This window comes from Acinonyx jubatus, chromosome B2 (assembly GCF_027475565.1).
Source record: "Acinonyx jubatus isolate Ajub_Pintada_27869175 chromosome B2, VMU_Ajub_asm_v1.0, whole genome shotgun sequence".
Taxonomy (NCBI): Eukaryota; Metazoa; Chordata; class Mammalia; order Carnivora; family Felidae; genus Acinonyx; species Acinonyx jubatus.
In genome coordinates this window covers 2414821-2432752 of record NC_069385.1, presented here as the reverse complement: position 1 = coordinate 2432752, position 17932 = coordinate 2414821, and the positions used below count along the sequence as shown (strand labels likewise).

At 54.0% G+C, this 17932-nt stretch overlaps 1 protein-coding gene across 6 annotated transcripts in view; it reads left to right on the top strand.

Annotated features, from left to right (window-relative positions):
* The window catches only part of CCR6 (C-C motif chemokine receptor 6), a 28691-nt gene extending 17999 nt beyond the window's left edge, over positions 1-10692 (top strand). For 5 of the 6 annotated variants that reach the window (XM_027056479.2, XM_053221986.1, XM_053221989.1 and 2 more), the window contains 2 exons: positions 7805-7910; positions 8009-10692. In XM_027056479.2, coding sequence (XP_026912280.1) covers positions 7902-7910; positions 8009-9130 — 1131 coding nt within the window. In that variant the 5' untranslated portion in view covers positions 7805-7901 and the 3' untranslated portion in view covers positions 9131-10692. The remainder of the gene's footprint in view (positions 1-7804; positions 7911-8008) is intronic. The other variant, XM_053221990.1, reaches the window with a different exon arrangement.
* The last annotated feature ends 7240 nt before the right edge of the window (positions 10693-17932 follow it).

Here is a 17932-nt window from a genome sequence, read left to right as displayed (position 1 = left end):
AACATAATGATTATATTTTCAGGCGTCTGGTCACCTCAGACGTGATGAGTCTGCCCCCTTTTTTTTTTGCCTGACATTGATAAAAATGACGGGCAGCACAGGGTTGAGGACAGGGCCCAACATGGGGCCAGTTGGGGGTCTTTGCCCAGGCGGTCACCCACCTAGTGAGCTACCGAACTGTCCTGCACCCAGATCGTACTCCCACGTCTTTGTTACTTATCAATTTCAGATTCTTTACACGTTTATTTATTTTGAGAGAGAGAGAAAGAGGCAGAGAGAGAGGGAGGAACGGAACCCCAAGCAGGCTCCACGCCGTCAGCCCACAGTCCGATGCGGGGCTCGGACTCACGGCCAGTGACATCATGACCTGGGCCGAGATGGAGAGTGGGACGCTTAACTGACGGAGCCACCCAGGCGCCCCTGCAAATTTCAGATTTAATCGTAGATTTGCGACGTCTACAACGCCTGATCTGCAGGTTCGTGGCCATGACAGCCAGGCGTGGAGTGCCAGCCGGGCGTCTCCGACTGAGTGCCCACCCCCGGCATCCTCGCTAACACGCTTCAGCGCCCTGCCGGGCATCCTCGCCAGACGTTTGACCCCACAGGAGGCGTTTACCTTCTCTCCCCGCACATGAGTTTTGAGAGTTCCTACACGGTCTGTCCTCTGCTGGGACTCCACGGGCGTCGGTCAGAGGAGGAGGACGCCGTGCTTCTCGCGTCTCACTCGGTGCGATGCCCCGGCGGGCCCGGCGGGGTGCAAAGCCTCTGAGGGGCTGACACCCAGGCAGGTGGTGACAGTGAGTCACCTCGGAAGAAACGGTCAACGCTTCACTCGAGGTGGCTGCACACCAGGGAAGGAGAGTCTTACCTGAAAAACCAGATTGAGTGGCATAATATTTCTAAGTGCGTCATCACGATTTCCGCCCGAGGCCTCAAAACTTCCTCCCAAGGGCAATTTAGAACCGTCTGTCCCACAGATTCTCTTAAAACCAACTGGTTTTGTAGGCGCGTCTGTATTCCCGTCAGTCTGAGAGGCAGCAACTTAGGAAACACTTCCATTTCAAAGCTAAGCTCATTACATTTTGGGAATCAGTTGGGGCCCATGCACTTACATGTGATCTAGTGACTTCGAAATAAGGAAGGCCTGGCAGGAATGGTGGCGACGGTGAGGACGTGAGAGGAGAGAGAGAGAGAGAGAGAGAGAGAGAGAGAGAGAGAGAGAGAGATGAGCTTTAAAAACAAGGTCGGGCGGGACTCCCGTGTCTGGAAGTCTCACAACTGTGGGTTCGTCGGCTCAGCAAAGAATGATCGGATTTGGTGGTAACGCCGGCCGCTCCTGTCAACCACTGGCGGCCAACACGCAGTACCTGTCACCTCTGGTTCAGGGACACAGGTCTTCAAAAACGTCTCCGTGTCTTTACCACCCCGGTCTGTGCAACGACAACAACGAAATGCAGAACTTGTGTCTCCAAAGAGGCGATCTTGCTGCTCAAGATTGGAGGTGAGCGAGATACATGAGCAAAACACCTTCTCTGCGTGATGTGGCAGCACAGACGCCAATCTGTCACCAACACGGTTTCCTGAAAACAACTCACATGATTTCTGTGGTGAAAATGGTGGCCTGGTGCAGGCTGAATCATTTCCAGGCACGGCAAGTGACTGGCATCCACGTGAACTTGACGACACTTTTTATCGAGAACACGGATTCCTGCTTAACCACAACCGCGTTACCTTCACCATCATCCAGATTTGCAGGCTGTGCCTTCCGAGCAGGCGCGAGCGCCACCCCCGCCCCACCCCCCGGCTGCTGGGCTGACCTCACCACGGAGCATCTCTGGCCCCAGCCTTCTCTTCGCCAAGAGCCAGTCACCTGTTCTTCTGGACCTTCCAGGGTCCCACGCAGGTTCCCAACGGTCTGTTCACCCGACGGCTTCCTGGAGCTGGAGCTGGTGCGTGACTGGTCTCTGTACCTACAGTGTCGTCCTCAACAGATGGTTCCTGAACAGTTGTTGGGCTCAATTACATTTGAATTCGGGAAACATGCTATGTCACAGTGTGGGGGTCCAGCTGGGCGCTGAGCACACGGCAGGTGGGGACGTCCCTCCCGGCCTTTCCACGGCTCCCTTGTCAGCCTCCCAGCCTCCATGTGATCTGAATGTCACCGTGTCACCCCCCCACGTGACCCCATCTCCCTGGGCCCCTCGGATTGGCACATGGTCCATCGTCTCCGTCACCACGCGGCTCTGTTCCCTCTGAGCGTTTCCTGCCGTTCCCCACAGTAGCCCTGTGGCCCCCGTGCTACGGCTCACACGCTGCGCTGTCCCCAGCCCCCTCCCGCTCACCTGCACCCCTTCTTTCCCAGGTCCTTCCTTGCGAACCTGCCACAACCCCGTCAGTCCTCTGTGAGGACCCTGACCTATGGCACCTGTTGTCCAAAGGTATTTCACTAGCCTCGTCAGGGCAGAGTTTACTTACCATTGAGGTCACCGATTTGAAGTATGTGATGCGATACGTTGTGACAAGGCACGCCGACGTCACCGTCTTGATGGGGGAACGTTTGCATCACCAGGACAGGGTCCCTGTGCCCCCTCAGCCAACGCTGACCCATGACAGTCGCCGACCTGATTCCCACTGCCGTCGTTTTTGCTTTTTCTAAAGCTTCACATAAATGGAATAATGTGGCAGCTGGTATTACACGTCTGGATTCTTCACCCAGCGGGAGGCTTTTGCGATTGGCCCGTGTTGGAGCCTGTATCTGTGGTCCGTTCCTTCTTGCTGCCGGGCGCTGCTTTATCACCCGGGGACAGCGCAATGCGCTGCTCTGTTCAGCGGCTGATGGAGCTTCGGTTCTTCCCACTTTCTAGCGATGAGTGTGAACGTGCCGTAGCCTTTCAAGCGCTAGCCTTTCATTTTCTTGGGCTACGCACGCGAGCGTCGGCTGCCGGTTCATGCGGTAAGTGCGTGTTTTACTTCGTATGGAACCACGACCCTCTTTTCTCACCGTGGCCGTGGGGGTTTGCGTCCTGCCACCAGAGCGTGAGCGCTTGGACGGCACATCGTCACCCGCACCTTCTGTCTTGTCTGCTCTTACTTTCAGCCACGCTTCCGGTGGGGAGTGGCGTCTCAGCGCAGTTTTAATTTGCGTTTCCCCGATGATTAATCGCCTCGAACATCTTTCCTTGTGCGGTAATTGCCGTCCGTGTATGTCCTTTGGTGAACTGACTTCAGACTTTTTGCCTGTTTCTTGTTGAGTTGTGTCCTCCTGACACCGAATTGTAAGAGTTCTTTGTATCTTCTGGGTACAATCCATGATCAGATTTAAGGTTACAAATTTTTTCTCCATTCTGTGGTCTGTGTTTAATTTTCTGAAGCATTTTTCAAAAAGCAGAAGCTTTAAATTCTGATCAATTTATCAAAAGTTGGTTGTTTTTTTTTTGTTTTTTTTTTGTTTTTTGCTTTTTGTTTTTACCATTCATGCCTTTTGCAATTTAGATAAGAAATCTCTACCACTCCCCAGGGCACAAAGATTTTCTCTTCTGTTTTCCTCAGATGTTTCATGGTTTGGGCACTCGCATTAAATCTATAATTCATTCTGAGTTATCTTTTTGTTTGTAGCAGGAGGTCAAAGTAAGGATCAACTTCCTTTTTTTTTTTTTTTAATGTTTATTTACTTTTGAGAGAGACAGAGACAGAATGTGAGTGGGTTGGGGCACAGAGAGAGAGAGGGAGGCACAGAATCGGAAGCAGGCTCCAGGCTCCGAGCTGTCAGCACAGAGCCTGATGCGGGGCTCGAACTCACGGACCGTGAGATTATGACCTGAGTTGAAGTCGGACGCTCCACCCACTGAGCCACTCAGGTGCCCCAGGAGACACAGAATCCGAACCAGGCTCCAGGCTCCAAGCTGTCAGCACAGAGCCCGACACGGGGCTCGAACTCACGATCCTGGAGATCATGACCTGAGCTGAAGTCGGACACTCAACTGACTGAGCCACTAGGTGCCCCAGGATCAACTTCTTATGCATGAACATCCAGTTGTTCCAATACCATTTATTGCCAAGATTGCGTTTTCCCTATTGAATCAGTCGTCCATTGACGTGCGGACGTCCGTTGACGTGCAGTCTATTTCTGGACTCCATTCTCTTCCATTGATTAGTGTGTCCGTCCTGTTACCAACAGGATGCTGTCACGACACCTGTAGCTTCGTAGGAAGTCTTGCAATCAGATAGTATGAATCCTACGATTCTGTCCTCTTTTTCAAAACTGCTTTGGCTCTTCTAACTCCCTTGGATTTCTATATAAATTTTGGAATCGGCTTGTCGGTTTCTTCAGGAGTCCTGCCACAAGTTTGATTTGGATTGTGTTGTATCTGTAGATCAGTTTGGAGAGAACTGACACCCTAATATTGAGCTGTCTAATCCTGAACCCAATACAACTCTCCTTTCGTTTAGATCTTACTTTCTGTCAGCAACATCGTATAGTTTTCAGTATGGAAATCTCGTGTCGATTTCGAAGATGTAGTCGTTAAGTATTTTATTTCATGTTTTTGATGTCACTGTGATTTTTTTTTCCAGTTTCAATGGCCAAATGTTCCAAATATTGCTAGGGCAGAGAATTACAACTGATCCGTGTATGTTAATCCTCATCAGCGTTTTTTTGTTTTGTTTTGTTTTTTACATATTATATATTTCATCTACAGAACATTGATTTGGGTCTTTTTTGTATCTTTTGTCATTTTCTCCACTGTATTTATGCTTTCCTCTACTTTCCTGAGCATTTGAAGTGTATTTGTACTAGCTACAGAGCAGTTTTTTCTATCATCTCTGTTATTTTTCTGTTTGTTCATATAGATTATGGGTCATATTTTCCTGTTTCCTCAAATGTCCGCATTATAGTCCGTTAGTGGCTGTGACAGGTTACCTCAGGGTGGCTTGAACAGCGTACACTTATTGCTACAGTCGGGGAGGCTGGGAAGTCCAAGGTTCAGGTGCTAGCAGGCCCATGTCTAGGGAGGACCCCCTCCTGGTTCAGTCTTCTTGTCGCCTTCACGTGGCGGAGAGCAGACAGAGAGCAAGAAGGCTGTCCCGTGTCTCTTCTTCTGGGAACACTAATCCCACACGAGGGGAGGCCCCACCTATAAATGCCACCACCTTGGGATTAGGCTTTAGCGTCTTTCAGGGAGACACAGACATTCGGCCTACGGTGGTCTAGAGATTTTTGTTTGGATGCCTGACATGAACTTCACATGGTCGAAGGCTGGATTTTGTCACATGTTTTTGTTCTGGAGTGTAGTTATATTACTGGAATCACATGGATCACATCCGAGACTTTCTTTTGCTATGGCAGGATCAGAGCAGTGTTTAAGGTAGGTTCATTTGAGTGGCATTCGTCCTAACACGGTATTGTTCTGAGGATGCTGTCCCATGATCCGGGACTGAGAAGGTACCGCTACTCTTCCTGCGGGAGAGAACCATTCCTAGCCTGCGAGGATTCCGAGGATTTCTCTGTCTCTCCTTCCTGGGATCAGTCTTGCCTTGCTTCCTCTCAAGGACACGTCTCTGCCGCTGTCCTTATTTTTCTGTGTGTGGCTCCCTCCTCCTCCATATTTTGTCTTGCAAAGCATAGCTGCCTTGGCCTCCCAGGACTCCGATCCCTGTGTCCTCGGTGGGGTGGCCATGCCCGGGTCAGGTAGCCCCCACGCCCTGCACTTGAAAACTGCTTCTGTGTAAGTTGGGGCTTCACAGAGCTCGGGGCCATAGCACTCTCTGCCTGCTCTCTTCTCGTCAGGGACCATAACCCTGTCTGACCATAACACCAATGTCTGAAAACTGTTATTGGACATACTTTACAGGGTTTTCTGGTTGTTGAATGCCGTAGGGTGCATTCGGTTTCTGTTAATCCCTCCTGGCTGGAACCGTCAATCTTGTAGTCATGTTGGATTGATATGGTTCACCTGATGATCTGATTGCTATATCCACCCTCTCCTATTCTTTCACACACAAAGGCTTTACTTTCTGGTTCTTCTGCACGCCCTAAAGCCCCGATAATGTATGCTGGAGGTGACTGCAGATGTGCACAGGTGACCCATGCCTCCCCCTAGTGGCACATCCAGGGCAGTGGCTGGGAGGCAGCAAGTGACAGCTCCAGGCATTAGGGAAGGAACGGGCTGGGGGCCGCCCCATCCATGACTGTGGAAGCAGCACGATGAGAAACCAGCGATATGACAAGTAGGCTCAGAAAATCCTTCAGGGCGAGGGCGAGTTTTGTGTTATCCTGACTTCCTCCCAGAATGTCAGGTATGGGTACTGACTGTGTAGGTGATAGATTCCCTGCCGGTGCACCTGGGGCGGGGGGGGGGGGGGGGGGGAGGGGAGGAGGAGGATGAAGACACATTTGACACGATTATCAGCATCCTGGGCCAGGGAATTTATTGGGGACGGGGAGGGACAGATGATATATCAGGACGGTCACACTCAATAACAGGGAATGGTTGGATGTGAAGATCAGAGAATTCTCCGTCCTTTCCTGTTTGAGTTTGTTTCAAACGCCAGTGGTCAGAGCCCTTCCCTCTGAGACTCCAGCTCCGCACTCACTCGTATCCCGGCGAATTTCTTGAGCCGGGCCCCGGGCACTGCCCCTCTTGGCTTTGACCTTCCTCCCCGCGGTCTGGTTTCTGACGATTAGGATGTCGCTGCCCCTGCAGGTTAGCGGTTGTAGGCTGCAACAGCCATGACTTTTAAGACGCATATACACGTCCCTCCTGCCTTTCGAGCCCGGGAATCTTACTCAGTGTATCTTGAGAATGACTGTCACGTTTAGACTTTAAAAAAAAATTCTACAGGAGATTCTCACATCCCCAGCAGGATGAAAAACACCGAATGATTCTGTCAACTAGTTGCAGGCAAAGACTGTAAATTCTAAGTATTGTAGACGCACCTACACTTCTGTGGATGTTGTTCAGTGGAATCTTATTGAACGTAATTAAATTGACTTTTGCACCAAGATTTCTGTGTAGGTCAGAATCTGTGGTTTTGCTGCTATCACCCTTCTTTACGCTATAGATCGGGGATTGACAAATGATGCCCCATGGACTCAAGCGCATTCATTTGTGAAATTGTTTATGGTTGCTTTCACGCCACCGGGGCAGGTCTGAGTAGTTGGGGCAGAGACTATATGACCTGCAGAGGGAAAATATTTACCATCTGGTCCTTTACAGAAAGAGGTTGTGGACCCCTGTTCTAAATGAATATTTTGAAACAAATATTTTGGGGGGGCGCCTTGGTGGCTCGGCTGGTTGAGCATCCAACTTCAGCTCAAGTGGCGATCTCAGGGTTTGTGAGTTCAAGCCCCGCATCGGGATCCCTGCTGTCAGTGCAGAACCCACTTTGGATCCTCTGTCCCCGCCGCTCCCCCACCCCCCGCCTCTCTCTGCACCCACCCTGCTCACACTCTCTCTCTAGAATAAAAAATTTTAAGTTGATGTATTTATTTTGGGAGAGAGAGAGTGGGGGAGGGGTAGAGAGAGAAGGAGACAGAGAATCCCAAGCGGGCTCCATACTGTGAGCACGGAGCCGATACGGGGCTCGAACACGCGGACTGTGAGACCATGACCTGAGCTGAAGCCCAGAGTCTGATGCTTCCCTGAGCCCCCCAGGCGCTCCCCCCCGAATGGATATTTTCACGTAAGCCAGCATGCCGCGCACGCTCTGGGTCCTCATGAGACGGAATGCTGGTAACGCGATTCTCCGGCTCCCTGGGAACATTTCTGTCTCAACTACAGTGTATCTTGCTTTCTTTCCTCCTTAGACTCACTTCTCTACTGTCTCCGCTGGTGAGCCAGAGGGGCTGGACGCCCACCCGCTTCCGTACCAGGCCCGTATTTTCCGCCGAAAACAAGAGCGCGATGAACGGGGTGAGCGTCTAGTCTCCTTTGGCGGGGGTACCGTTTCGGTCAGCCGGGGCTCCTCGGAAATCACAGTGCAGCTAACTCTACCTCTGTTCGCCTTCCAGGAACCGATGAACATCAGCGACGTCTTCGGTCTGAGTGAGGATTACTTTGGGTCGGGTAATAATAGCTCGGATTACTCACTTGATGACAACACGTTACTGTGCTCCCTGCAGGAGGTCAGAATGTTCTCTGGGCTGTTTGTGCCGATCGCTTACTCCCTGATCTGCATCTTTGGCCTCCTGGGCAATGTTTTGGTGGTGGTCACCTTTGCTTTCTACAAGAAAGCCAAGTCTATGACAGACGTGTACCTCTTGAACATGGCCATCGCCGACATACTTTTTGTCCTCACCCTCCCGTTCTGGGCCGTCAGCCACGCCACCGGCGAGTGGATCTTCAGCAACGCCACGTGCAAGCTGATGAAGGGCATCTACGCCATCAACTTCAACTGCGGGATGCTGCTCCTGACCTGTGTCAGCATGGACCGCTACATTGCCATCGTCCAGGCCACCAAGTCCTTCAGGCTGCGGTCCAGGACGCTGGTGCACCGAAGGGCCATCTGCTTCGTGGTCTGGGTGGCTTCCGTCCTCATCTCCGGCTGGACGTTCACGTTCAACCAGAAGTACGACGTGCACGGCAGCTACGTGTGCGAGCCCCGGTACCAGGCGGTCTCGGACCCCATCAAGTGGAAGCTGCTGATGCTGGGGCTCCAGCTCCTCTTCGGCTTCTTCATCCCGCTGGTGTTTATGATCTTTTGCTACATGTTCATCGTCAAAACCCTGGTGCAGGCTCAGAACTCCAAGCGGCACAAGGCCATCCGCGTGATCATCGCGGTGGTGCTGGTGTTCCTGGCTTGCCAGATCCCCCACAACATGGTGCTCCTGGTGACGGCCGCGCAGCTGGGCAGGATGAACCGCTCCTGCCAGGGCGCCAGGCTGCTGGGCTACAGCCAGAACGTCACCGAGGTCCTGGCCTTCCTGCACTGCTGTCTCAACCCCGTGCTCTACGCCTTCATCGGCCAGAAGTTTCGGAGCTACTTCCTGAAGATCGTGAAGGACCTGTGGTGTGTGCGGAGGAAGCAGAAGGCGTCAGGCTTCTCCTGCTCTAGGCTGCACTCGGAGGCCTTCACCTCCAGGCAGAACAGCGAGACCGTGGACAACGACAACGCGTCGTCCTTCACCATGTGACCGGCCCGGGGCCGCGGCCCCCCCGGCGGCTCGGGGAACGTGCACTTGGACCGGGACCCCGTCCCCCCGTGGGACCGGCCGCGGGGGTCTCATCCTGACGGGGCTGCCGGGGCCCCCACGTGGCGTGTCCCCACTTTTCTTCCCCGCAGCCCCGAGCCCCCCGGGGCTCCCCACGGCTGGCGTTCCCCAAAGCAGAGAGGACTCTTGGCAGACGTGGACGTTTTCGGAAGCAGGCGCGGAACCGCCCCTAGAGCACGGTGTCTCCTGGTCACTTCACACACGTGCAGGGTTCGCGAGACGGAAGCAGAGAACGTCACACGAGAGGCTCACACGAGGCAGCGCAGGCAGACGCCGAAACGCGTTCCCCGGGCTGGAGAAGCGGCCTGGGGGACGGGACAGAGTGGGTCGCAACGCGCCGTCGGGAGAGCAGACGTCTGCTTTATTTCCCTGGGAAAACGGTCACTGCAGATACGACAATTTTCTTCCAAAAATCTGTTCGACAGAGTTCCATGAAGACGCATGCCATCGGCACACTTTCAGCACACGGAGGGGCTTAATAAATACTTGTTACACAAAGCGTAGTGAAATTGGGGGTTGGAGTACAGTCGGGAGTGTTAGGTGTTTAAATCTGAGTTTTAGAATGGAGCAAGGAAGCTTCCTGAGACAGTATACAGACAACTTTTGCTGCGCGTCCACAGCGGGTCAGAAGCGGCACACACACGGGGGGATGTGGGTAGGAAGCGCTTCACGCTGGTGGCGAACAGGGAGGGAGGGAGGGAGAGAGAGAGAGAGAGAGAGAGAGAGAGAATCTTAAGCAGGCTCCACAGTCGGTGCAGAGCCTGATGCGGGGCTCGATCCCGCGAACTGTGAGATCATGACCTGAGCTGAAACCAAGAGTTGGACGCGTCACCGACTGAGCCGCCCAGGCGCCCCAGTCATGGAACCAGACTGTAACAGCGCTCCTCAACTTTGCAAAGTTCCTAGACCGCAAGTTTTGAAAGTGCTTTGTAAATATATGAATGCGAGTGGAAGAAGGACGAATATTACAAAAATGCAGGTAGTGTTATAAAGACGCTGACGTGTTTAATCCTGACTCACGTGTTATTTGGAACTTTCTACTGTTCTTGCAAGCTTCAACCGCATCTTTCTATGAAATTCGAAGTGATAGCTTAGGATCCAACGTCTGTTATGTTTACAGATAGTTTTGGCTTTGCAAAATAAAACTATTTTGCACGGGAAGTAGGATTCGTCTTCCAGAGTCGGTGTTCTGACTTGGGAGACTGTGGTGTTCAGAGGTCCCACCTCCTTGGAACCTGTCAGCGTTCGACTCCAGAAATCAAAGCACGGGGACATTACTCAGATGCTCCTCTCAGGACGGCCGATGCGCCGAGCGGGTCCCCGCAGCTCGGCATGTGTCCCCAGCTGGCACAGAAGCACCGTGTCTGCTGGGCACAGCCGAAATAAGTTCTTGTGTATAATTTTTCAGATAAGTGAAGCTTACTTCTTTATGCATTAGCCCGTTTAAAATTTCAGCCATAATGAATAAAAACGTTTCTAAAATATGACACATACTTTATTTCATTACATATCGTTTCTTGCTGCCTTGGGCATCCCCATAAGTGTCCGGTGCCGAAATGCACTGCCGCCCTCAGGGGACCCAGAGCTACACGGATCGACTCCCATATTAGGTGGCTCTGGTTTGTGCTTTAACGGTCCCGGTGTCTTCTTTTCATTGGTTTCCCCAAATCCGCTCCCATCGCAGGCTCTGGCTGGACCTTACGTGTGTCTGACATTAAGCCACCCTCCGCGCCTTGGCGACGCGACTCTACCACGGCTGGGGAATCACCTATCTGTTCTTGTAAGAACTGTCTTCCCAGGGGCAACGACTTAGGATTTGCCCGTGTGTTGTTCGTAAGTTAGTCGTATACATGTGCTTACGTTGATTACATACGCACGCGTGCGGATTTATATACAAGCACAACTACTTGTGCTGGCCAGAAGACAAGTTCTCTTGGTTCCTGTTCCAGGGTAGTTGAGGCGATCCTGAGCACTTATTTCCGGACAAATGAGACTTCGCTACCCATAAATCTCCACAAAGGGGACACCGTGGGCAGGGAAGCATCACCTTGCAGACAGCGTCGTTATTTGCTTCCGGACGGATAGGCTAGTTTTAAAAGGAGGCCGGAAAAGTACAATATTTTCAAATCCTTTGAAGATTTCTGATAACGCGTGCCAATTCCAGGCACCGCGGAGGTGTAGGAACAGAGAACCTGGTCGAAAGGAACACAGCGTGCGTGCGAATCGCGCGTTAGTTTGGGAAGGTGCCGGAATAAAATGGCACCGACCCCGCAGCCGCCGTGGCGGACCTTTACTGCCTCACGGTCCCGGAGGCTGGATGTCTGAGATCCAGGCGTGGGCAGGGTCGGTTTCTCCGGCGGCCTTTCTCCTGGCCGTGTAGACAGCCGCCTGCTCCCTGTGTGTGACCCGGTCACGCTGGGTCAGGGCCCACCCACAGGCCCTCACTTTGCCTTACTCACCTCTGTAAGGCCCCGCCCGTCTCCAAATTCGGTCCCATCCGAGGAACCGAAGGTGAGGACTCCACCAGGTGAGTTTGGGGCCACAAGTCAGCTCCTAACAACCCGTTTTCTGAAGGCAGAGCGACTTTTCACACTCTGGTTAACGTCACACACTCGAGAATTCTTTCTCGGGGAGTCTCCTCCTTCCTGACAAGCTGTGTTGCAAATACCCGCTCCTTTTTCAGGTTTTCAGACGCACGTCCCCACGGAACGAAGGTGGGAAGGGGCGGCTGCCTGGGGTCAGGCCACGCCCACCGCCTAACCAGTGCGGTAACTGAGCGCCCGCACCCCCCCCCCCCCCACCCGTAACACTCGGCGCGGAGAGCCTCTGCCCCAGGATTCCAGAGGCCGGTGGGTCCCAGCCTCCCCAGGCCGCCCTCCAGCTCCTCTGTACTGGGGTGGACAGCGCCCTCTTGTGGGGGCGGGGGACGCAGCGTGGCCGCGGAAGGGGGTGCCTGGGGGGCCCGGTTGTGCCCGCCACGGTGCATACGCAGGGCGCTCCCGCGGCCGAGCTCGGGTGGCCTCTGCTGTCGTGGCCCCGTTCCGGGAGCCCTCACCTCCTCCCTCGCAACGCTGGGAAGAGCCACGATGTCCCACGTCTACTGTGAACTCTGTGGACTGTCATAACCCACCGAGTCCAGCTCCTGTGATGGAGCCCGACACTCTGCGCCTTGCCCTACAGGGAACCTGGCACGTGCGGTGTTTGTGCTCAGAGATTTTCCACCAGCGGGGGGCGGCAGCGTGCGCAGCTCGGAACCACCCGCCGCGGCTTGTTTTCGCATCTCTCGGCTCAGTGCGCGCACCTGCAACACCGCAGCCGACGGCCAGCGCGCAGTCTCACGCTCCTCCCCGGCTTGCATTGGCTGATGTAATAATTTGTCTCGTAGTTTCATTTCGGTAAATCCATAAGGGAGCTAGAGGCAAGCTGACCCCTAGGCTGACTTCTCTGTTGTTTTTGAGTCCACGGAGCCGATCCACGATGACCAGCAGGGCGGTCCTCTTGGTGCAGGGGAGCCGCCCCAGCTCCCTCCGTCACGTCTCCATCCCGGCCACCGGAAAAGGGAAAAGGGGAAAGCGGGCGGCCTTTTCTTTAACGGGATGCCCTTCAAGTTGTGGGAGTCGCTTCTTCCTTGGCCTTACCTTCGCCGTGGAGTTACGAGCAGGGGAAAAAAGCCGGGGAGGAGTCCCCCGCCGGCTGCCCACGAGTCGCGTGCACACACCTGTAAAGGCAGGGCACACACAGCGGTTCCGCTGCTGTGTGCGAGGGGAGAAGGGGCGCCGGCAACCCGAACTTCAGGGAGAGGAAGGACAGCGGTACCGCTCACGTGACGCAGGAGCAGGTGCAGCCGCGGGGGGAGGCCCCGCCCCCACCGCAGGGGCCAGAGGCCGGCCCCCTCCCCCGCCCGGCGGGCAAACGCTCCGGGAGACCCCGCGGGGCTGCGGCCGGCTCCCCGGCGGGGCGCTGCCGCCCCCTGGTGGCCGCAGGCGGCGCGCGCAGGTCCGCTCAGCGCTCAGCGCCCCCGCACGGTCGCCGGGGTTGCCTGCAATGTGGCGGGCGTGCCCCGGGGCTGTTTCGGGGGGGGGGGGGGTTAGGCTCAAAAACAAATATTCGAAGTGGAAAAAAAGGAACCGCCTGAAAAGGAACCGCCTGAAAACGTGTACTCTGCTTGCACTTCGAGGCTTCTGAGTTCAGCGTGGCGCGTTTTCTGCTTGTGCTCTGTATTCTGTCACTACATCCCAGGATTTGATCTTGTGTCGTGCCTTACTAACTCCTGTTACGTAGCACATGTCTCGGTGCTTGCTAAGTAATCGTTTCGTTTTGTGTTGTGCTGGGATGATGCTGGAAACAAGGTGGGGACCGGGAAGGAGGCTCTCCAGGGAACGTTCATGACTCTGTGCCAACTCCCCTTGCTTGCTTCCGCCGCAGGAAGTAGGTTACCGGAATGCAAAGCTTTAACAAAACGTGGGGCTATACTTCCTGATTTGGAAAATAAACAAAAGGAAAAGTAACCGAATGGGCGATGACGGATCCAGGAACTAAAATACTGGCTCTGACGGGAAAGGGGCATGTAATAAAAAAGGAGATTCCAGATCGTTAGTTCCACCTTTTGAGGGGAGAGATACAAAAATAAACTAGATGCCTTCGGAGTTGGTAGTTTTAGTAGGAGACCATTTATTTGCAAGGAATAAATCGGTTTCACAGAAAGAAACCAAACGTACAAAACGAATGGGATCTTTTACCATTTCCTCCAGAAACTTCCAGAAACTGGAGGTATTTCCTCCAAAAACTGGTATAAAGTCGTTATAGGAACTATTAAGTTTCAATCCGATGGCAGCGTGGCTCAATTCATTTTTAAGTTGCCTTTCGTAGTCACATAACAGTAGATTGGCTCTTTATTGTAATTTTTTTCCACGTGAGTACGTACAGTTTGGTTTTCAGGTCATGGTCTATGCATATGTGTTTATGAATGTGTATGTATTTTATTAATGATCTAGAAAATACAGTATCTATATGCCCTTTAAAGTATATATTTGAGGACAGTTTTTAGGGTCTCCTGAAGTCATAAAGAATAGATTTTTTTTTTTAAAGAAGAGATATAGTTTCCTCCTCACCAGAAACAAATTCTCAGATTCTAGAATTAAACACTCATTTCCTTAGCTTTCTAAGTTCTGGGTCGACCTGGTTCATTTTCCTCGAATTATTAGGACGACAGGGCAGGAGCGTGGCACTGGGGCGAGTCAGCACGCGGAGAGAGTCCTTATGCTTCCGGTCTGTGCCGGGATGGCCCGGGGCGTGGTGGGTCGTCTCCCCTGCAGACCCCTCGCCGGTGGCACCGGAGCCGGGCCTCACCTTTGGGAAGAGCCTCTCAACGGGGCCGGAGCCGGGCCTCAGTCATCCGGAGAGGGCCACCCAGCGGCCGCCACAGGATCCGGGAGCCGGGGCTCTGGGGCCCCACTGTGGAAACGCGCGGGAGGGACCTCGACAGCCAGGTCATCAGCTGTCTGCCCTTCCCCTCGGACTCCCGGGTGGGCTCCAGGTTTTCCGTCACTGTGGCACAGACACGACACGCCTACCGCCTTCCGCCCGGTGACTCTGTTCTAGCCGGAGATGCTGGGTACCTGTGTGCCCGTCATGCCGGGTGACCCGGGTCCCGCTGGCCGGTCCACTCCCGGGTGCTCCCACGGGAACAAGAAATCGGGTTTGAGCCAACCTGCCTTTTGCTGTTACCATTACCGGGCTGGCCTGTCCGAGCAGGGCCCGGCCTGGGCCTGGCCGACCTCCTCGGGCACACGATGCTTCCCGCTGCAGGCCGCACCGTCCTCCCACTCACTCCTCCACACTGTCCTCCCCCTGTGGAGGGGGAGCCCCGAGGGGATGCCATCACGGGGAGGCCGGTCACCTTCCGCAAAGATGGCCCAGGCGTCTGCAGCAGGTTGATCATTGATCTGAGTGCCTCTCTCCCTGTTCCCCCCCAGCCTGCGCCCATCGCTGCCCCTGGCCACGGCCCCCCGTGGGCCCCGCACGCGCCCGACCCCCTGAGTTTCGAGCCATGGTTAATAATAACAAGCAGAAGTCAGATGTGGATTAAAGGACACGTGTCGCGGAGAAGCAAACTCGGAGCCCTCTCTGTAGGTCCGATGTGGGTCCTGCTGGGAGGTGACGGGTTTGGCTTCCCGCCCCTCTCCCAGGGACGCTCACGCCCTGCGCGCCCACCCTGGGGTGTTGAGGACTCTGTCAGGATCTCACACGGAAGGAGACCCTCAGCCCAGCGGCTCACCAGGCGGCTCCAGCTCCTGATGCTTCTCCAGGCTGTGGACGGTCACCACGGTCACCACGGTCACCCACTCCAGGGGGTCTGGAGGGGGCGTGGGCAGGACCGGGAGGGGAGCCTGGGACGCCCCCTGGGCCATGCTGAGCTGCGGTCTGGGTGGGAGTGGGCGTCTCCCCTCCCCACTGAGGCTGGCAGGCTCTGTCTCCCTCTCTGCTAATGACCCTGTTCCTTTCCATCGCCCCCCAGGCCCCTTACATGTCAGGTTGGGAATGTGGTTTTCAAGTGATGTGACCTCCCAAGTCACCATGGCTTCCGGTGAATTTCACTACATCATTTTTAAATTTAAAAAATTAAAAAAATATATTATTTATTTGTGAGAGAGAGAGAGAGAGAGAGAGGCAGAGAGAGAGAGCAGGGGAGGGGCAGAGAGAGAGGGAGACACAGAATCCCAAGCAGGCTCCAGGCTCCAAGCTGTCAGCACAGAGCCCGATGCGGGGCTCGAACTCACGAACCGCAAAATCACAGCCTGAGCTGAAGTCGGACGCCCAACCGACTGAGCCACCCAGGCACCCCTTGCTACATCATTTTTATATTTCCTTTCCTTTACTTTCACAGCGTTCACCTTTAATTGCAGACGATATAAGCGATGTGTTTTTCCAGGCAGCTAGCTCTGAAATGGTCTCGTGCTGGGGCTTGAAATCAAAGAAACTCCGTGTTTCAGAATTTACAAAAAGCTCTGATTGCTCGTAACGTGTTGTGGGTAAAATAGTAAACCAGGGGAGTGTTTCACAGTTATTTAGTCACGCTAACAGGTTTGTGATTACACAGCCGATTGGAGTCTTAAAACCTAGAGGTAACTGGGGCGCCCGGGTGGCGCAGTCGGTTAAGCGTCCGACCTCAGCCAGGTCACGATCTCGCGGTCCGTGAGTTCGAGCCCCGCGTCACGCTCTGGGCTGATGGCTCAGAGCCTGGAGCCTGCTTCCAATTCTGTGTCTCCCTCTCTCTCTGCCCCTCCCCCATTCATGCTCTGTCTCTCTCTGTCCCAAAAATAAAAATAAACGCTGAAAACAAACAAACAAACAAACGAACAAAAACCTAGAGGTATGATCGCGTGGGAAAGGCTGGGTCCCTCCCCGACGGCAGGGAGGAGCCCGAGCCCCGCGTCTCATGTCCCGCATCCCGGCTGCGCTCTCGTGGCCTCGGGGAATCACTTCCCGGGAGCGTATTTATTTTCTCTAGAACGTGCACTGTGTTTGCTTCTCAGGCTACTGCTCAGGCTTAGAGTGGCTTCTTCGGCCTGCGTTTTTGATGCTTAGAAGTAATTACCAATTATTAAATATGCCTTTTGTGTGTTTTAACTAGAAACGAGCACACCGCTCAGAATCGGCGATTCTGTTTCATGCAGTTGTTAAATGGAATGGGTCTGTGGGGAGGCTGTTTCCTTGTGGCTAAATATAAAACCTGTCATACAAGTTTATTGATCATAGAGCTTTGAGGTTGAGCTTTGGTGCAGAGGTAAAAAATGCACCTGTGTTTGGTAGCTGGACGGGCAGTGGCCTGACCCATGTGGTGTGGCCATACTGTGAGATTTTTAAAAAAATTTTTCTTTTACGTTTATTTATTTTTGAAAGACAGAGAGAGACAGAGCATGAGTGGGGGTGGGGCAGAGAGAGAGGGAGACACAGAATCCGAAGCAGGGTCCAGGCTCCGAGCCATCAGCATGGAGCCCGACGCGGGGCTTGAACTCACGGACCGTGAGATCACGACCTGAGAGGAAGTCGGACGCTCAACCGACTGAGCCACCCAGGGCCCTGTACTGTGAGGTTTTTGATGTGACACAAAAACCAAATGACGAGCTTTGGGGGCTTTGGACTGTCCTCAAGCCGGCAAAGGAAGACTGAGTAGGAGAGTCGGGGGTCAGGTGCCGCGTGTGTTGGGAGGAATGAGGGGCTCCAGGGACAGGAGGGCGCTTGGACGAGGAAGGGACAGAGCCTGGGTGAAAGTCTGAAGAACGTGAAGGAGACGTCAGTGGGGGCTGCAGGTGACAGCCACAGGAGCAGAGTGACAAAGTAAACCTGAAAATCTGCACTGACAGGTGTCACCGAAGTCGCTGCTCTGACACATGGGAATGGGGGGCAGCAGGGCACAGAGTTTGTGAGGGTTGCAGAGAAACAGCCCTCCGGGGTGCACACAGACACAGGGCTTTACTTACGGGACGTGGCTCGTGTGCCTGTGGGGTGGGCAAGTCTGAAACTCAGGGGACAGGCTGCGAGCTCAGGCGGGGTGGCTAATCCCAGTCTGGAGGCACACTCAGAGTTTTGGCTTTTCAGACCTTCACCTGATTGGACGAGGCCCACCACACCAGCATGGACAATTTTGTTTACTCATAGACAACTGGCTGCAGATGTTAACCGCATCCATAAAACACCTTCACACCTCACCTGGGTTAGCGT